Raw genomic sequence first — 16,577 nt, 5'->3', positions numbered from 1 at the left:
AAGGGACTACATCAACCTAAGAAGATTTTGCACAACGAAGGAAACCACCAGCAAAACAAAAAGACGGCCTACCAGATGGGAGGAGGTATTTGTAAATCATGTGTCTGATAAGGGGTTAATAATCACAATATATAAAGAACTCATAGAACTCAGTAGCTAAAAACAATCCAATTAGAAAATGACACTGTCACTGGGGGGATCTGGGTGGGGTCAGGAGCAAGAGAACTCAGGGGAGGTCTGAGTTCAAATGGACCCTCAGCCGGGAGCCCACCGAGCTGGGCACCATCCAACGCCCAAGGATGGTAACCCAGACATACCCGTCCTGCTCCAGACGGAACCTAAGCATCTGGCTGTAGGAAAACGAACCTGGTAAACCAGGCAGGCTGGTTTCATTCCAACCAGCTGATTAAAAGACGACACAGAGGCCTGTTCATCAGTGTGTTTGATGTCCACAGGCTTGAAGCTTGTTGCCAGCAGCACCTGCGGTCCTGAGCTCTGGATTCTGGCTGTGGAAACGCCTCCAAGAGGGTGTTGTAGCTGCTGCAGGTGTCTTGCTCATGCTCAACAGGTTGAGGTGGTCTGGCTGACCCCTAGACTATGTTCAGTGAATGGGGTGGTTGGACTGGCGCTTACTTTAGGGGGTGCTTTTCCAAATCAAATATGGCAGGGTGGGCATGTGACACCCCCACCTGAAGGGCACACCAGCACTAAGGCTCCTTTAGAGAGGGGCAGCTTTAGTAAGAAGGGTCTCCAACAGCACACTTCTCATCTGAGCTGAAATAAACTGAACAGCTCATAAAGTGAACTTAAAAGTTTATTCTAAACCCATCTGGAAACTGCATTTGAAGGCAGAAAAATACAAAGGCGAAATAAGAGGAGAAATTGTACTAGTGGTTACATGGAAGAGGAACCATTTCCTTGGTTATGTTTGAGCTGGGCTTAGCCTAGGGCAGTTTCAATAAGGAGGAATCTTGTTGCCTTGAAGAAACTATTACAGTAAAGAAGTTAACGACCTGGGCTTCTAGAAATGGGCATGCCAACAGAAATTCAGGTGCTAAAACTGAGTCCAGAAAAATACTATGCTTTCTGAACCAAATCAACCTCCGAATCATTTTTCCTTAAATAGTTTTGTAAACAGCATGTACACTCATGTGCAATAACATGCAGTTTAAAATGATTTATTTGACAAACTTCTGTGGTTCATATTCCAGCATTTCATCAACTGCAAAAGTGAGGAAGTAATTCGTGGGCCTGATATGCTTTTGAAAATACGTATGTTTTATAAAAATGTACATTCATGTAGTTTGAAATGAACATATTTTAAGAAAGGCCAAGCATATATAAGCACTGTTTAATCTCACAAAATATATTAATTTTGTTGGGAATATCTGCACTATAAAAGGGTCCTAAACATACCAAAGGATCAACACCAAGCTATTTTTAAGCTGTAATAATTTTTTCAATCTGAGGAGGGTTAGGACTCATTATGTGCTCACATACAGCTGCTTCTGTGCAACATGCAGATGGGAGGAGACACCTAAAGGGACAGGTTTTAGACAGAGGATGTGGGGAGACGACTGGCAGGTGTTGCTCATATAAGACTCTGGAACAACAGCCAGTCAGACATAATGACACTTAAATATGAGGGTCAGTTCTCATCTGCACACACCTCTGCATTTTTCCCCCTGCTTAAACACACACATTCATACAGGAGGATATGTTATAGTGGTGAACACTTGGTTCTCAACCATCCGAAGGGCTTGGAAGAGTCCTCTGAATTATTTCCTGAAATACTGGAATTGTCTCATGGAGAAATCTTCCAGTGAAGGGAAGGGGGAATTAAAAATATCCTTAAGTATTTAACTTAGAGTAATATGCTTGCTGAGGCAAAAGCAAGTCACTGCTCTCTTTGTTCAAGGATCAGAGAAAGTGGTGGCTACAGGCTCTACATTTTCACTTTTACTTTGCACACCACCGTTCCAGAAAGACGGAAGGCAGCACAGCTGGGCTCTGGACTGAGAGGGTCAAGTCTGCACCTGTCCTTCCCACACTTACAGACGCTGCATGAGAATGTCATGGATTTGAAAGGCTAAACCAAATATCCCAGCTTGTATCAGTACTCCCAAGATTTTAAAGAGTTGTCGCTTTAAGACAAGATAATAAATGCGAGTAACTAGAACCTAAAATTTTATTTCTAGTTTTGATTAAAATCTAAACAAAACTCGCTCTCACACACAGTCCCAGGGCTTCTCAAACCCATCAACAGTTCTTTGGCAACATTAGAGAAATGTGACTGTCACGCTAACTGGTATACTTTAAAATAAATCTAATCACAGTCTAATGAAATAGGAAAATAACCAGAAATGTGTGAGAGAAATTCACTTGGAAATACCCATCACACATTAAGCCTTGTAAATCTTAAAACCATAAACAAATGATTTTCTCTTATGTTATGTGGAAGTTAGGTAGCATTTTCTTCCAGTTATAGAAAGGCAACTACCACAAGAAATTTATAGGCCATAAAAAGTAAGAGAGTATTACACGAGAAGGTACTAAAGTAATTTCAGTGTAAGTTATGAGAACAGATTAATAGTCAGCTGTAGACTGCATTTGACGGCAACAAACAAAGGATACACAGAATGGCGCTGCCCATGAAGTAAGTCGCCGAATGAAGAGTAGATAGCCCGGCAATCGACCTAAGTAATCACCACTCCTCAACTCCAGATATTATCAACTATACAAAAGTAAAAAGAAAACTGTCAACTTTGATAATTCGGGCAGAAAACTGAATACACGGGAACTAGAGTTTTGACCAAATTTTTGAGAAAGATTCATATAAGTCAAATTAACTAGATACACTTGATCACAAGCCATACAGAACTTTCAAATCCAGTTAAGAGTTAAGAGAAGGCCTGGGAATTCTTCGTGTGTCTGGAGAGCACTGTAAACCCGAAGGGAGAAGCATCTTGAGTAAGAGCAGTTCAGCATTCTGGCCGGTTCCGAGGTTCTAGTGTAGAGTATCCGTCTTCGGAAGGTCGCTTGCGGCCGGCTCGCCTCTGAGCGGTCCCGCGGTCACACCTGGTCCCGCAGGCGGGCCAACCTCTGGGACAGTTCGTCCTGCTCGGCCGAGGCCACGCTCGTGCCCACGGAGCCGGTCTGGCCCTGCGGCAGCTCCATGTTGAGGTCGAGGCCGGCCTCGTCTGCCATTTCCTGCAGCAGCATGTCCACCTGGCCTTGGGGAGTGGTCAGCGTCGTCGTGCTGCTCATCGTATCCTCCATCTGCTGTGTCTGAACGTCCAGCGTCTCGAACTGGTGCTCGAACTTGTCCATCAGGGCGGAGATCTTCTCGAGGTTCATGGTCTTCAACGTCGCGTCCATCGACTTAACCACTCCGGCCATCGACTTGGTCACCTTGCCCATCGTCACGGCCGTCTGGACCCTGGCGGCCACTGCGTCCACCCGCGCGCTCATCCTCAAGAAATTCACAGCCTGGTTCTTCTGGCGAATCGCGTTCTCTGCGTGAATCCTCGCAACTTCCATATTGCCCTTCTGAATGGCCTTTTTAATCTTGGCCTTTTCGGCCTTTTCCTCCTTGTCGCATTTTTTGGCACTCCTGCCCAGTTCCTTGGCCGCGAACTTTAAGTTGAACAGGTGTTTCTCCATGTTGGACATTTTCGGACGGCTTCCGAGGGTCGGCGGCCACGGTCGAGGAGGAGGCCGGAGGAAGCAGAAAAACAGAGACCGTTCCCCGCCGCCGCTCCTTTGTTTTGGTCTCACTTCCTGTTTCTGCCGCCTTGGGCGCAGGCGGTGACGTCATCCCTCGGCGCCAGGGCGGTGCCCGCGGCTTAGCGGGGGGGGGGGGGCCGTAAGACGCACGGCGCGGCTCAAGGGACGCACGGCGCCAGGGGCGGGGCCCGTGGGACGCACGGCGAAGGGGGCGGGGTTTCCGGACAAGGCCCACTGAGACCATGAGTCCTGCGAGCCGGATCCTCCAACGAGGACTGCGGCCTCGCCGACTAGGGCACTCGCCGTCTGTACCTAGTTCTCGCCAGTTGTTAAAGCACTGAAGCATTAGTAAATTCACAGAAGTGCGTGTATGCACACTTTCTTACGCACGGACAAGCTGGAGGCCGGAGGTGTCCAGTTAAAGACGGAAAACCAGGGTGCTTTCCCGAGGTCAGCAGACTTTCTCCACCTGCTCCTGCAACTTCCCCCTTCTCAGGGGAAAGTGGACCGTTAATAATTAAAAGTACAAAACACAGAAAGTGGTGTCACTGACCTGCACCTCATTCTTTGGGGACAATCCGGCTGCAGCCTGAGACATCCTTTTACTGCAGTGGATGAAAATACCTTCCAGTCCACGGACCACCTCATCTATCCCGTGGCTGAAGGTCAGCTAGTAGGTGAATTGCTAATAACGACCATCCAGAAATCTTTCTGAGGTTTAGTAATAAAAGACCCACCTTTTGCTGACAGGATTCTATTTGATATTTTATAAATATTCAAGGAACTTCACTCACATTTAACTTTGACAGGCAAAACTCATTTTACATGATGCAGGCAGATGATGGTGAAGTGCTGAGACCCACACCCATTGGCACATATCAAAACTGTCACCATGTATCATACCCTTCAGAAGTGTAGGCTTGGAGGTGGCTGCAGCTGGTGCTGCAGTTTTTTTCTTTTAGGAAGAGTCCTTTGGTACAGCAAGGACAGTATAAAAAGGCCCAACCTGCCCTAAGGAGCTCAGCTGAAAATGGATTCTGAGAGTGACTAAGTTTTAATCCAGAGGTTCACCACCCCTTTGGGCCCCCTGTGATAGTTGGCCATGGTGGTGTTGGCACCTGCATTTTCCTAAAACACAGCTCTGGCTATATCACTCTTGCTCCAACACCTGGGCAGAAAGGCATGTGTAGACACAGTCCCCACCCTCTTCTTTCTCTCCACACATAGGCAAATCAGACTGAGCTTGAAGGCTGAATGCCACTGTGTCACTTGTCAGTGTGGATGGGAAGGGGTGGTCACTTGTCAGTGTGGATGAGGAGGGGTGGTCACTTCTCAGTTTGGATGAGTCCTCTCTGCGGACACTGTCCCTGCTGTGTGGGCTTCCACCCCGTACATCTCCTCCTGCTGAGATCCTGCCCCCGCCTCACACTGCTCCTCCAGAACCTTCTCCAGGAGCCCCTCCGTGCTGCACTCCACTCCGCACAGCATACACAGCAGACCTCCTGGCATGGGTCTGGGGACCTATAATATTTTGAACCACGTGGAGGCAGAGAACAGCCTTGTTCCTTTCCCCGCTGTGGATCCCAGAACATGCTCTGCACACAGCACACACTGAACCCCAGTGACGCTTTGCCTAGTTGAATTTGACTGAGAGGGGCTAGGATGTTAACCCTCGTCAACAGCTTAGCTAAGATTTTCTCTCCCTAAAGTAGCACTCTTTTCTTCACATGAGACGTTTCTAGAAGGTGGCTCAGATGGTAAGGAATCTGCCTGTAATATGGGAGACCAGGGTTTGATTCCTGGGTGGGGAAGATCCCCTGGAGAAGGAAATGGCAACCCACTCCAGTATTCTTGCCTGGAGAATCCCATGGACAGAGGAGCTTGACAGTACAGTCCACGGGGTTGCAGAGAGTCAGACATGACTGAGCAACTAACACTAACACAGCTGTGAATCACTTCACCTTTCCCACTATTCTTTTCTTTGGGGGGCATCTTTCTTCCAGAGTATTCTAAAACCAATTATGTACATGGACATGTCTGAAAGGTATGTAAACACAACAGTGCAAAGCATGAGACCCTATGTACACTGCAGAGTTTCAAGTTAGATTAAGCGAAGTCTGACTTTATAAACTTATTCTGAAATCCAATTTTCTTTGATTTCCTTTCTCCCAAAATAGCTGTTTCCATGGCTACCTAATCACTTATTATTAGCACTTAGAGGAAGTGCATTTTCGGGGATAATGCAGTAGAGATTGTTTTTAATTTTCACAGTGGGCACCGGGGACCTCTTATGAAACAGAATCTCTGCTAATTAGCTCAGCTTGCTTGATACTCCAAAGACACTCATTTTTACTGAGAGGCCAACCCTTAAAGCTCATAATATGCTTATTCCCAGGCTGCTCCAGCCGGGTCCTCTGTCAGATGGTGCAGTGCCCACCCATTTCGAATCACTCTCAATTTCCCCTCCCCAGCTGCCAGCAACCACTAATCTGCTTTCTGTGTCTATGAGTTTGCCTGTTTTTGCCATTTCATACAAATGGAGTCATAGGACATGTAGCCCTTGTGCCAGGGTTCTTTCACTGAGCCTTTCACTGAGTCTTCAAGTTCACTCACGCTATAACATGCATCAGAGCTTCATTCAATTTTATGGCCAAATAAGATCCCTGTGTGTGGCTGGACCAGTCCGTTTATCCCTTCATCCTTTCATGCACATGTGGGTTGTCTGTGCTTTTGGCTACTGTGGATGCTGCTGCTGTGAACATTTGTGCAGTTTTTGTGTGGACGTATGTTTTTAAATCTCCTGGGTGTACCCGGGAGAGAAACCGCTGGGTTCCTCCATGTTTTAAGTTTCTGAGGAACTGGTGAGACCATTCTTGGATTCTTCACTGGAAGCTCAGGTCCCCAGGAGGCATCTCCTCCCTTCAAATATTCCCATGGTTTCTGCCATGGAAGAAATGACTTAAAATGAATCCCTTCTTAGTTAGCATCTGGGTTCAAAATACAAGACCGCTGAACAGATAACATAGTGACTTGGAGTCACGCCAAGATGTCAGAAGATCTTTTCTCGAGAATTCAGAAGAGAAGGGAAAAGAAGATGCATCAGAACCCTGGACTCTGCCAGGGTGAAGCTCAGCTCCCCACCAACCCCATGCTGGGCCCTGGGCTCCTGATTTCAAACAGCCCTGACTTCATGCAAAGACACCCTCCCAGGAATTGAGCCTCCAAGGAGGAACAAGACACATTCTCCAAGCAGCTGGAAACCTGGGGGTTGGGCAGGCAGGCTTGAGTGTCCCGGTCCCAGGACATTCCCAGCTGGACGCTGGAATGTCCTTTCTTCCATAAACCACGGTGATGGGAGGTAGAAGCAGCTACTTTCCTTCAACATGTCATTTGGCAACATAAACACATTGGGTACCACGCGTGCGTCTAACGAGTGTTATGAAATGTTACTTGTTCTTGAAACCCCTTGGCCCCAGCTGCAAAATCCGAGTGCAGAGGGAAAACAAGATTGTGATTAAGAGACAACGGTTGCTGATCCCACTTGAGTCCCATGCATATTAAAATGGATTAAGGAAGCCAAGCTGGGGATGTTAGGATTAACCCAGATAGTGATGTTCGGGGGGTGGTGGGGGGCAGAGTCCAGAGCAGGAGTCGCGGTGTTGATGTCTGACAAGCCTGCAGTCTTCACCTTGGGTCTCAGTCTCGCTCTCCCTAATTTGAAAGGAGAGAACTGAAGGAAATAGCAGATCGTGGCTGGGGTCCTCCCGGGTGGGAGTGCTGATCTCAGGCCCCTCAGAGGACCCCCTGAACCTCTGTCCCACATGAAGACATGGTAGCAGGAGCTCAGCAAGGGCCCCCAGGTGCCAGGCATGCTCTGGGGTGTTTGGGTCTCTGCTTAGTCAATCTTACAACAACTGCACAAGAACACAGTCCGTGACTTTATTCCCATGAAGCACCCTGCCCAAGAGAACATCTGGATCCTGACCGCCTGCCAGCAAAGCTCAGGCTGCTTCTTTTTGTCATATGTGCCTTGCATATTCTATTTTAAAGTAAATCATTAATTCTATCACTATGGTGATGGGCTCTTTTCATAAGAAAGAGAAATTCCTAAAGGGATACTGAAGGGCGCTGAAGGCCCAGGAGACTTCACTCAAGAAATGCTGGAAATGGCAATCAGACATACCCCCACGAACCTCAGATGCAAACTTATATAGGTTTTTTTTTTTTTTTTTTTACTTATATAGGTTTTAATGTTATTTTGAGCTGTGCTGGGAATTCCAGCTGCTGGCATTTTCTTAATATGACATTCCCATCTCTACAACATTGTGATTTAACATATAATTCCACTGTGGTTTTTAAGTGATGGTGACATGGCCTTAAAAAAGAGTATGAGAGGGTCTCAGAGGGGAGATGAGGGCCCCTCTGGGAGGGGTGGCCCCCAGGACCCTCTCAGGTTGTGTTCAGCTCCACCAGAACTGTCCCCCACACCACACCCACACCTACATCTAAACCCCCCAGCTCTCTGGACTTCGCAATCCGGCTGTGGAATAAGTGAGCACAGGAAAGCAGTCACAAATGTGAACCAGAGCCTGTGGTCTATTTACAAGGTGATATGGATTCAAGGCAAGTCTTGAAGGAACTGTTAAGCATGGCAGGAAAAGAGAAGTTTTAAGTACTGCTCTAGTTAATTAGCAAAGAGTCAGAGGCGACTGAGCATGCACAACTAGTTAACTATAGATCCTTATCAGTAAATAGACTTTCACGTACATAAGGGAAGATCATTAATGCTGTTGGTGGTCATTCAGGGCGTGCCTGGGGCAGGTGTGTGGGCACCTCTGGCTAACCTGGACCTGCTGGACAGCCCCAGAGGCTCCCTGAATTGGGGTAGCTTGCCACCTGCCAGTGGCTGAGGGGGTGTGGCTGGCTCCCTGGCACAAGGGGGATGAAGTGAAGTAAGGTCCCATCAGCACCATCTGTCTCTCTGTCTTGGCCTCGAGGACTGCCTGCCTCCTGGGAGGATCCCCTCTCTTCCCACTCCTCCATCCTCTGCAGACTGAACATCATTGCTTAGCACCTCTACTCTGTCTATACTTGCTCATCTTGTCCAGGCTCTACAGTCATCAGTGGGCAGGCACCGTCCACACCTGGGTTGCTTCTTCTAGGTCTAACACCAGCTCCTACATCCAGCCGCTTGCTCCATCTCTGTCTCTGCTCTGGTATCTCAGCCTGGCTTCTCCAAACTGGAGCTGGATGGCATCCTGTCCTCCACTAGCGACATCTCCCAGGTCTCCGCCTGAATAATAGCATCATGATGCACTTGTGGTCATCCTGACCCCCTCTTTTCTCCACCTCTCTCATCTGATCTGCTGCCTGGCTCTGTCCCCATGGACCAAGGCTCACCTCTAAGCCCACCACCTGCCCTGAAGCACCCACGGATCTCTGTTGCCTCCCTTCCACCCTCTGAGCAGCAGCCAGAATGACCTGACAGTCTGGGTCATCACATATCCAGGTGATGCCACTTGCTGCACGGGGTGGGAAAGCTGGACTCCGAGGGGCAGTGCAGTGGGGGCGCCCACCCCGGGCCGGGCCTTATGGGCAGACTCACTATTGGGCGCAGTCGATGAGCTGATACTCGTTGGACCGCTCGAAGCATGCCTTCACGCCTTCATCATCCCAGAGCTTCTTCACATGATCGAAGAATTCCTGAAATTTGAAAAAGTTATGGGTAAGAAAACATGTGCTACCCATCTTCCAAAAGTTAAAAGGAAAAAGAAAATGCCAAAACCATCTGCAGGGTAGGTCGGCTTCGCACAGGGTGGAAGGCCTCATTCCTCAATCTACGTCAAACACTCTCAGTCCCAGAGAGTTCCCAAAGTGGAAGTGACAAGTCCAAAATTAATGACATTCATCAACTATCCATACCACTAAGAGTCTACAGTTCTTAAGACTCAGTGACTTGACTAGCAGAATGGCCACTTCAGCCATGAAAAAACACGCTTGTTATAATGGCAAGGTCTGTTTCAGCTGCTTCCCTGGTGGCTCAAATGGTAAAGAATCTGCCTGTAATGCAGGAGCTCTGGATTTGATCCCTGGGTTGGGAGGTTCCCCTAGAGAAGGAAATGGCAACCCACTCCAGTATTCTTGCCTGGAGAATTTCATGGACAGAGGAGCCTGGCGAGCTACAGTCTATGGGGTTGCAAAGAGTCAGACACGACTGAGTGACCAACACTTTCACTTTTAATTTTCTAGGTGAGAATGAAGCCACGATCATGAACAGAGATGACTGACCAGGTGAGTTATGTTCTGCCCAGAAGCATTAGGTACATGAGAAAGAAACTTTTAAAATTACAATCTTTGGGGATAGTGATTTATTGTCTTCTGGTCTTTTAAGAAACTCTGAGGTAAGCATGAACCGGGAATTTTCATTCAAGCCCATCCATTATGGCACCAGCAGCCTCTGAAGCGGGAAGCTGGCCGCCTGGGTAAAGGTGACTTTGTGAACCTGTATTTTCAAAATTACCCATTTTAAATGAGCAGCGCTATGGCAGCAAATGACTATACATTAGAAGCTAAATATAAAGAACTTATGTAAATTTTCAAGAAACTCTTTGTTAGAATATTTATATCCCTTCCCACGCCAGGAAGCACTGACTTCCACCTTTGATCTGCAGGGGAGGGTCTGGGGCAAACCCTCCAGGAAGCAGCCGAGGCCACGCTCCCTAAGAATCAGCACAGGTTCTTTGCAGGAAAAAAAAAAAAAACCAACTGAGTTGGCACATTTTTCAGAGATTCACAGTTCCATACAAGGGTGGATCCCAGTTCTGAGGGGCCTGACACTTTTACAAGTTTTAGGCCCACTTTGAAAAGGGAAACACAGAATTACAGGTACAAATTAGGTCCAGAACCCAGGAAGGGAAGTGGGGGCCCTGTGTGCAAGCATCACCAGATTCCAGTATGTCTCATTCTGACTCTTAATATCAGGAACAATGTTTAAGCTTACGCCATGAGTCTCTGTGTCTATCATGTCTGCCTGCCTGTTGGCATCAGCAAGTCCATACTGTCCACAGGGGACAGGAGTGGATAGCGTCCATGCAAAGGAGAGGAGCTGGACCCTCGGCTTTTATCCTGCCCCCTGAACTGATGCTTCCTTGTGAAACCTTCCAGGGCTGCTGCCATCTCTCCAGAGAAGGGGTCTGTCTGTGGGCTTCCTTAAAAGCTTTTTTGTAAGAGCCAAACAAGGACAAACACACACACACACACACACACACACACACACACACACACATTTAAAGAGAAATGCTCTCTTGTGCTATCATCTGCCAGTCCTGGCAGGCAGTGATGCCACTGTCTTGGTGATGCTGGAATTTGAGTGCCCCCTTTCCCCCACTGCAACCTTTGGTGCAGTGGTCCTGGAACAAAGTCTCTTCCTGTCTTTAACAAGGATCAGCATTAAAAACAGGATTAATTAAAAAAACAAAGTATGGCAGAAGGGAACTAGGAGCAGGAAAGCGAGTGATGTGAAGCACACTGAAGTAGGTGCCCAGATATTAGGCAAGGTCTACATACAAGCTCGGACCTGTGCCCAGACAGGGTTTCTGAGCTTCTGTGCCATCAGCTTAGTGATGTAAGTGAAGTTTTTCTTTAATAGTCTGAGCAGAAGCCTCGGAGACAGAGTCACAGAGGGGTGCTCGGCCCAAGGAACAAAATGCAGTTCTTCGGGTGATGCTGACAACAGCAGAGAGGTAGGAACCTGGTTGCTGTGATCTTAGAGCAGACGCCGTGGACGACGCCAAGAAGACAGGGGCAACTTCAATCTGCTTCATCTTCCTCCTTGGGGAATAAGACCTTAGGCAAGACCAAGGCCAGGTGCCCACGAGTCTCCACATTTACTCTTTAAGGAGTTCTCAGAACTTTGTGGAAAATTCCAGGGTGGCTGTGGCTGTGACTTATTTACCTTTTCATCAGGGAAAACATCACACAGAAGCAGAAAGACTGCCTCCGAGCACTCACTACCCATGGGCAGATTCCACACTCATCATGTGGCCGCTCTCTTTATCTGTATCTCAGGCCTTCTCTCCCACCTTTATTATTTTATAGCAGCTCTCTTACACCATTGTTTTATTTCAACATTATTTCTAAAAGATAAAGGTTTAGAAATCATAGCCACAATGTGCATGCATGCTAAGTTGATTCAGTTGTGTCAGCCTGTGCCCCACCAGGCTCCTCTGTCCACAGGATTCTCCAGGCAAGAATACTGGAGTGGGTTGTCATGCCCCCCTTCAGGGGTATAGCCACAATACCAGAAGCGCAAATAAAAATATACAAACCAGTAAAGAAACAATTTTGTGACATCAAGAACCACTGCAGCTTCTTGAGCTGCAAGCAAACATTTGTCCAGAGCCTGGCTAGAATCCTGCTACATTTGCTAAGACAACTGGGAAGTAAATATGAGGAATAACTTTAGTATGCCTCCCTTAGCAACTAAAATGAACAATACTAAATAAAAATAATTTCAGTGTTGTGTGTGTGTATCTAAAAAGAAAGGGTGATTCACAGTGAAGTGTCACTTGTTTTTGACATCTGGGAGTTGAGAGAAACTGAGAGCATAAAGAGAAAATTACTAAGTCATACTTCCTATTTTTTCTGTATTACAGAATATGAGAATCACCTTGTGATCTTCACATATTTAGCAACTAAAATACATGGAGATTTATGTTACTCTTATTCAAAGAAGTTTGAGTTGTGTTATAGAAAATAAAAATGATAATGATACCAAATTAAACCTAAAGTAAGGCTTTAAATTGTTACAGCATCATCTTGATGTTGAAATCAAAATTTAAACTAAAAATATAAAATATCCAACTTCTCCATTTCCTAGCACAACACTTGTCTTCTGGTTCTGTTGTTTACACCTCTCTGTAGATATAACGTATACTCAAAGCTAGCTTGGAATTCTCAGGTGAATAATTTTCTTTTTGCTTTTAAATTCTTCATTACTGCTTTAAAATAGAAATAGATGTATGCCAACAAGAAATGAAAAAAAATCCTTGCATGATTTTTCTCCTAATATAATACAATAAAACAACTTTTTGGTTACACTAACTCTTAAAATACATTTTTCATTTTGGAAATAAAAATCAAGTCAAAAATACTTCTTGTCTGGTGAGCTGAATGTGGTCCAGGGGTCTGGAGGGCACCCAGGTCTCAAGTGGGGCTGCTCCCACACTCTGTGCCCTGTCCTGAGGCTGGTAGAAACCTTCGATGGGTGGACTGAAAAATGTTATTCCTAGGATGACTTATGGAAAAAAAGATCCCTCTTTAATTTTAGTGTCAGGAATAGTGTTTTGCATCTCTCGGGCAATTGCTCTTTCAATTTTATTATTAATTTTTAATCCTCTGGGATCCTGTGACTCTTCTTCACTTACATTACTCAGTTGATGGCACAGAAGCTCAGAAACCCTGTCTGGGCACGGGTCTGAGCTTGTGTGTAGACCTTGCCTTATGCTCTGGGCACCTACTTCAATCTGCTTCACATCACTTGCTTTCCTGCTCCTAGTTCCCTTCTGCCATACTTTGTTTTTTTAATTAATTTGTGTTATAAGCTTGTTAGTGGCACCAAATCCTTTATGGAACTCGTTGAAGCAAAAGTGAAAGTAAAAGTTGCTCAGTTGTGTCCGACTCTTTGTGAATTCTCCAGCCCAGAATACTGGAGTGGGTAGCCTTTCCTTTCTCCAGGGGATCTTCCCAACCCAGGGGTTGAACCCAGGTCTCCTGCATTACAGGCAGATTCTTTACCAGCTGAGCCACAAGGGAAGCCCACATTGAAGCAAAATAAATGATTAAAGGAACCATCCATGGTAACGGAGTGGACAGTGATCATCACACCATCAAGTGGGCCTTAGAAACTGGCAGTTTGTTTCAGGTGAGTAGCCATTTAAATGGAATTTTCTGAAGCTCAAGTTTGAGTCTGATTCATCTAAAATGCACCTACTCAGTTTTACCCCTCAGAAAGCAGGGTGATCTAATAGGCTCCTGTCATTTCTCTTTTCAGGTATCTGGTGGATGTCAAGTTGAAACTACGTGTGGGATCCGTCATGCCTGGTTATTTATAATTTCTGTCCATCCTCAGGTCTAAGTGAATACAGGATACCTCAAATTCTATTTAGAAACAGCGTTCAGAAACCATGCTAAAGTGGACTTCCCTGATGGTTCAGTGGTTAAGAATCTGCCTTCCAATGCAGGGGATGCACGTTCAAGCCCTTGTCAGAGAGTTAAGATTTCACATGCTGTGGGGCAACTAAGCCCATGCTCCACAACTAGAGAAAGCCCACGTGTTGCAATGAAGACCCAGAAAAAAACCAAAGTATTAACAGTAATCGGGGGTCCCCAAGCTTGTGTGTCTCCCAGCATGAAACACGGCCTCCGTGGGCATAAAACCACAGCAAGAAACCAAACATAAGGTGGGGTCACCTGGCTCCTCCTGGGGCCTCGTGTGTCCCAGGCAAGGTTCTCAGGGTCTCCTGGCTGAGGGCTCATTTCAAGTCTCAAATGTCCTGCAGTGCAGATGATGCAGCTCTTGTTCTACAGACGACAAAATGGGAAGGATCACGGATCCTTCACACTTGTCCGAGCCCCATGACGAGGAGGTGTCTGCCTGCATCTGGAAGCAGCTCAGTGGGCTGGGCCAGCTTCCTGTTTCCCCATCTGTTGCAGCTTCTCGTGGCTGGAGACCACTGAGAGCAAACCCACGTTTACAATAAATACCACACTCGCCTTCCCTTGACCCCCAACCTTGGACAGCCTGCTTTATTCTTAGAATCATTTCTAGCAGCCTTCGGAGGTTTACTTTATATGCCCTAAAATTCACCCATGTAGTTATCCAGTCACACACCCACCAACACAGCCAAATCTCAGAGCCTCTCTACCACCTCCACGCCATCTCCCCCATCCCTGCCCCAGTCTCAGACAACTGACAATCTACTTCAGTCTCTATCAGTTCAGTTCAGTTCAGTCACTCAGTCGTGTCCGACTCTTTGCAACCCCATGAATCGCAGCACGCCAGGCCTCCCTGTCCATCACCAACTCCCGGAGTTTACTCAAACTCATCTCCATCGAGTCGGTGATGCCATCCAGCCATCTCATCCTTTGTCGTCCCCTTCTCCTCCTGCCCCCAATCCCTCCCAGCATCAGGGTCTTTTCCAATGAGTCAACTCTTCGCATGAGGTGGCCAAAGTATTGGAGTTTCAGCTTCAGCATCAGTCCTTCCAATGAACACCCAGGACTGATCTCCTTTAGGATGGACTGGCTGGATCTCTTTGCAGTCCAAGGGACTCTCAAGAGTCTTCTCCAACACCACAGTTCAAAAGCATCAATTCTTTGGTGCTCAGCTTTCTTCACAGTCCAACTCTCACATCCATACATGATCACTGGAAAAACCATAGCCTTGACCAGACGGACCTTTGTTGGCAAAGTGATGTCTCTGCTTTTTAATATGCTGTCTAGGTTGGTCATAACTTTCCTTCCAAGGAGTAAGCGTCTTTTAATTTCATGGCTGCAATCACCATCTGCAGTGATTTTGGAGCCCAAAAAAATAAAGTCTGACACTGTTTCCACTGTTTCCCCATCTATTTCCCATGAAGTGATGGGACCAGATGCCATGGTCTTAGTTTTCTGAATGTTGAGCTTTAAGCCAACTTTTTCACTCTCCTCTTTCACTTTCATCAAGAGGCTCTTTAGTTCCTCTTCATTTTCTGCCATAAGGGTGGTGTCATCTGCATATCTGAGGGTATTGATATTTCTCCCGGCAATCTTGATTCCAGCTTGTGCTTCTTTCCAGCCCAGCGTTTCTCATGATGTATTCTGCATATAAGTTAAACAAGCAGGGTGACAATATACAGCCTTGACATAACTCCTTTTCCTATTTGGAACAGTCTGTTGTTCCGTGTCCAGTTCTAACTGTTGCTTCCTCACCTGCATATAGGTTTCTCAAGAGGCAGGTCAGGTGGTCTGGTATTTCCATCTCTTTCAGAATTTTCCACAGTTTATTGTGATCCACACAGTCAAAGGCTTTGGCATAGTCAATAAAGCAGAAATAGATGTCTCTATAGTTTTGCCTTTTCTAGAAACTTCATGTGAGTGAAATCACATAGTCTTTTGGGTCTTGCTTCTTTTGCTTAGCCTGAGTTTTCTGGGATTCACCTGTTTTGTTATTAGTAGCTAAAATACTGCTCAGTTTTATTACATTGTATGAATAAGATCACATTTTGTTTATTTACTCACCAGTGGATGGACACTGGGTTATTTCTGGGTTTTGACAGTTACGAGTAACACTGCAGGAATATCTGAGTACCAGGCTTTGTATGGACTTCTATTATCATCTCTTCTGGGTTAATACCCTGGAGTGGAATTGCTGGGGTACACGGCAGGTGCACGATTAACATTAAAAAAACTGCTAAATTGTTTTCCAAAGTGGCCATTCCATTTACACTGTCAAGAGCAATGTTTTAGGGGTTTGAGTTCCTCCAAATCTCAAGTTACCCAAAACCTTGGTTTTTGTCAGTTTAAAAAATTTTAATTATTCTAATGGGTGCATGCTGGCATCTGGCTGTGGCTTTAGTTTGCATCTCCCTAATGGCCAATGATGGTGGTCATCTTTTCACGTGATGGTTGGCCACTTGCATGTCTTATTTTTGAAGTTAACTGTTCAAATATTTTTCCCATTAAAAATTGAGTTGTACGTCTTCTTATTACTGTTTTATTTTCTTTATGAGAGTAAAATACTCTTGGTCTTCTAAGTTCCCACATACATCTGAGAATGGGCCTGTCAGTTTCTAGAGAAAAGCTGCTGGTAT

The 16,577-nt window shown here is 46.2% G+C and overlaps 2 protein-coding genes across 4 annotated transcripts in view; both read right to left on the bottom strand.

The window, feature by feature from the left end:
• Positions 1–16,577, bottom strand: part of GNAL (G protein subunit alpha L) — a 66,930-nt gene that overhangs the window by 10,061 nt on the left and 40,292 nt on the right. For all 3 annotated transcript variants that reach the window (XM_043888955.1, XM_043888954.1, XM_043888953.1), the window contains one exon: positions 9,332–9,429. In XM_043888955.1, the coding sequence (XP_043744890.1) occupies positions 9,332–9,429 (98 nt within the window). The remainder of the gene's footprint in view (positions 1–9,331; positions 9,430–16,577) is intronic.
• Positions 797–3,793, bottom strand: CHMP1B (charged multivesicular body protein 1B). Its single transcript, XM_043888956.1, has one exon. It carries the CDS (start codon positions 3,670–3,672, stop codon positions 3,073–3,075), a length of 600 nt encoding a protein of 199 aa, XP_043744891.1. The 5' UTR covers positions 3,673–3,793; the 3' UTR covers positions 797–3,072.

This window comes from Cervus elaphus, chromosome 27, assembly GCF_910594005.1.
Source record: "Cervus elaphus chromosome 27, mCerEla1.1, whole genome shotgun sequence".
Classification (NCBI taxonomy): domain Eukaryota; kingdom Metazoa; phylum Chordata; class Mammalia; order Artiodactyla; family Cervidae; genus Cervus; species Cervus elaphus.
This window is presented reverse-complemented; position numbering and strand designations above follow the sequence as displayed.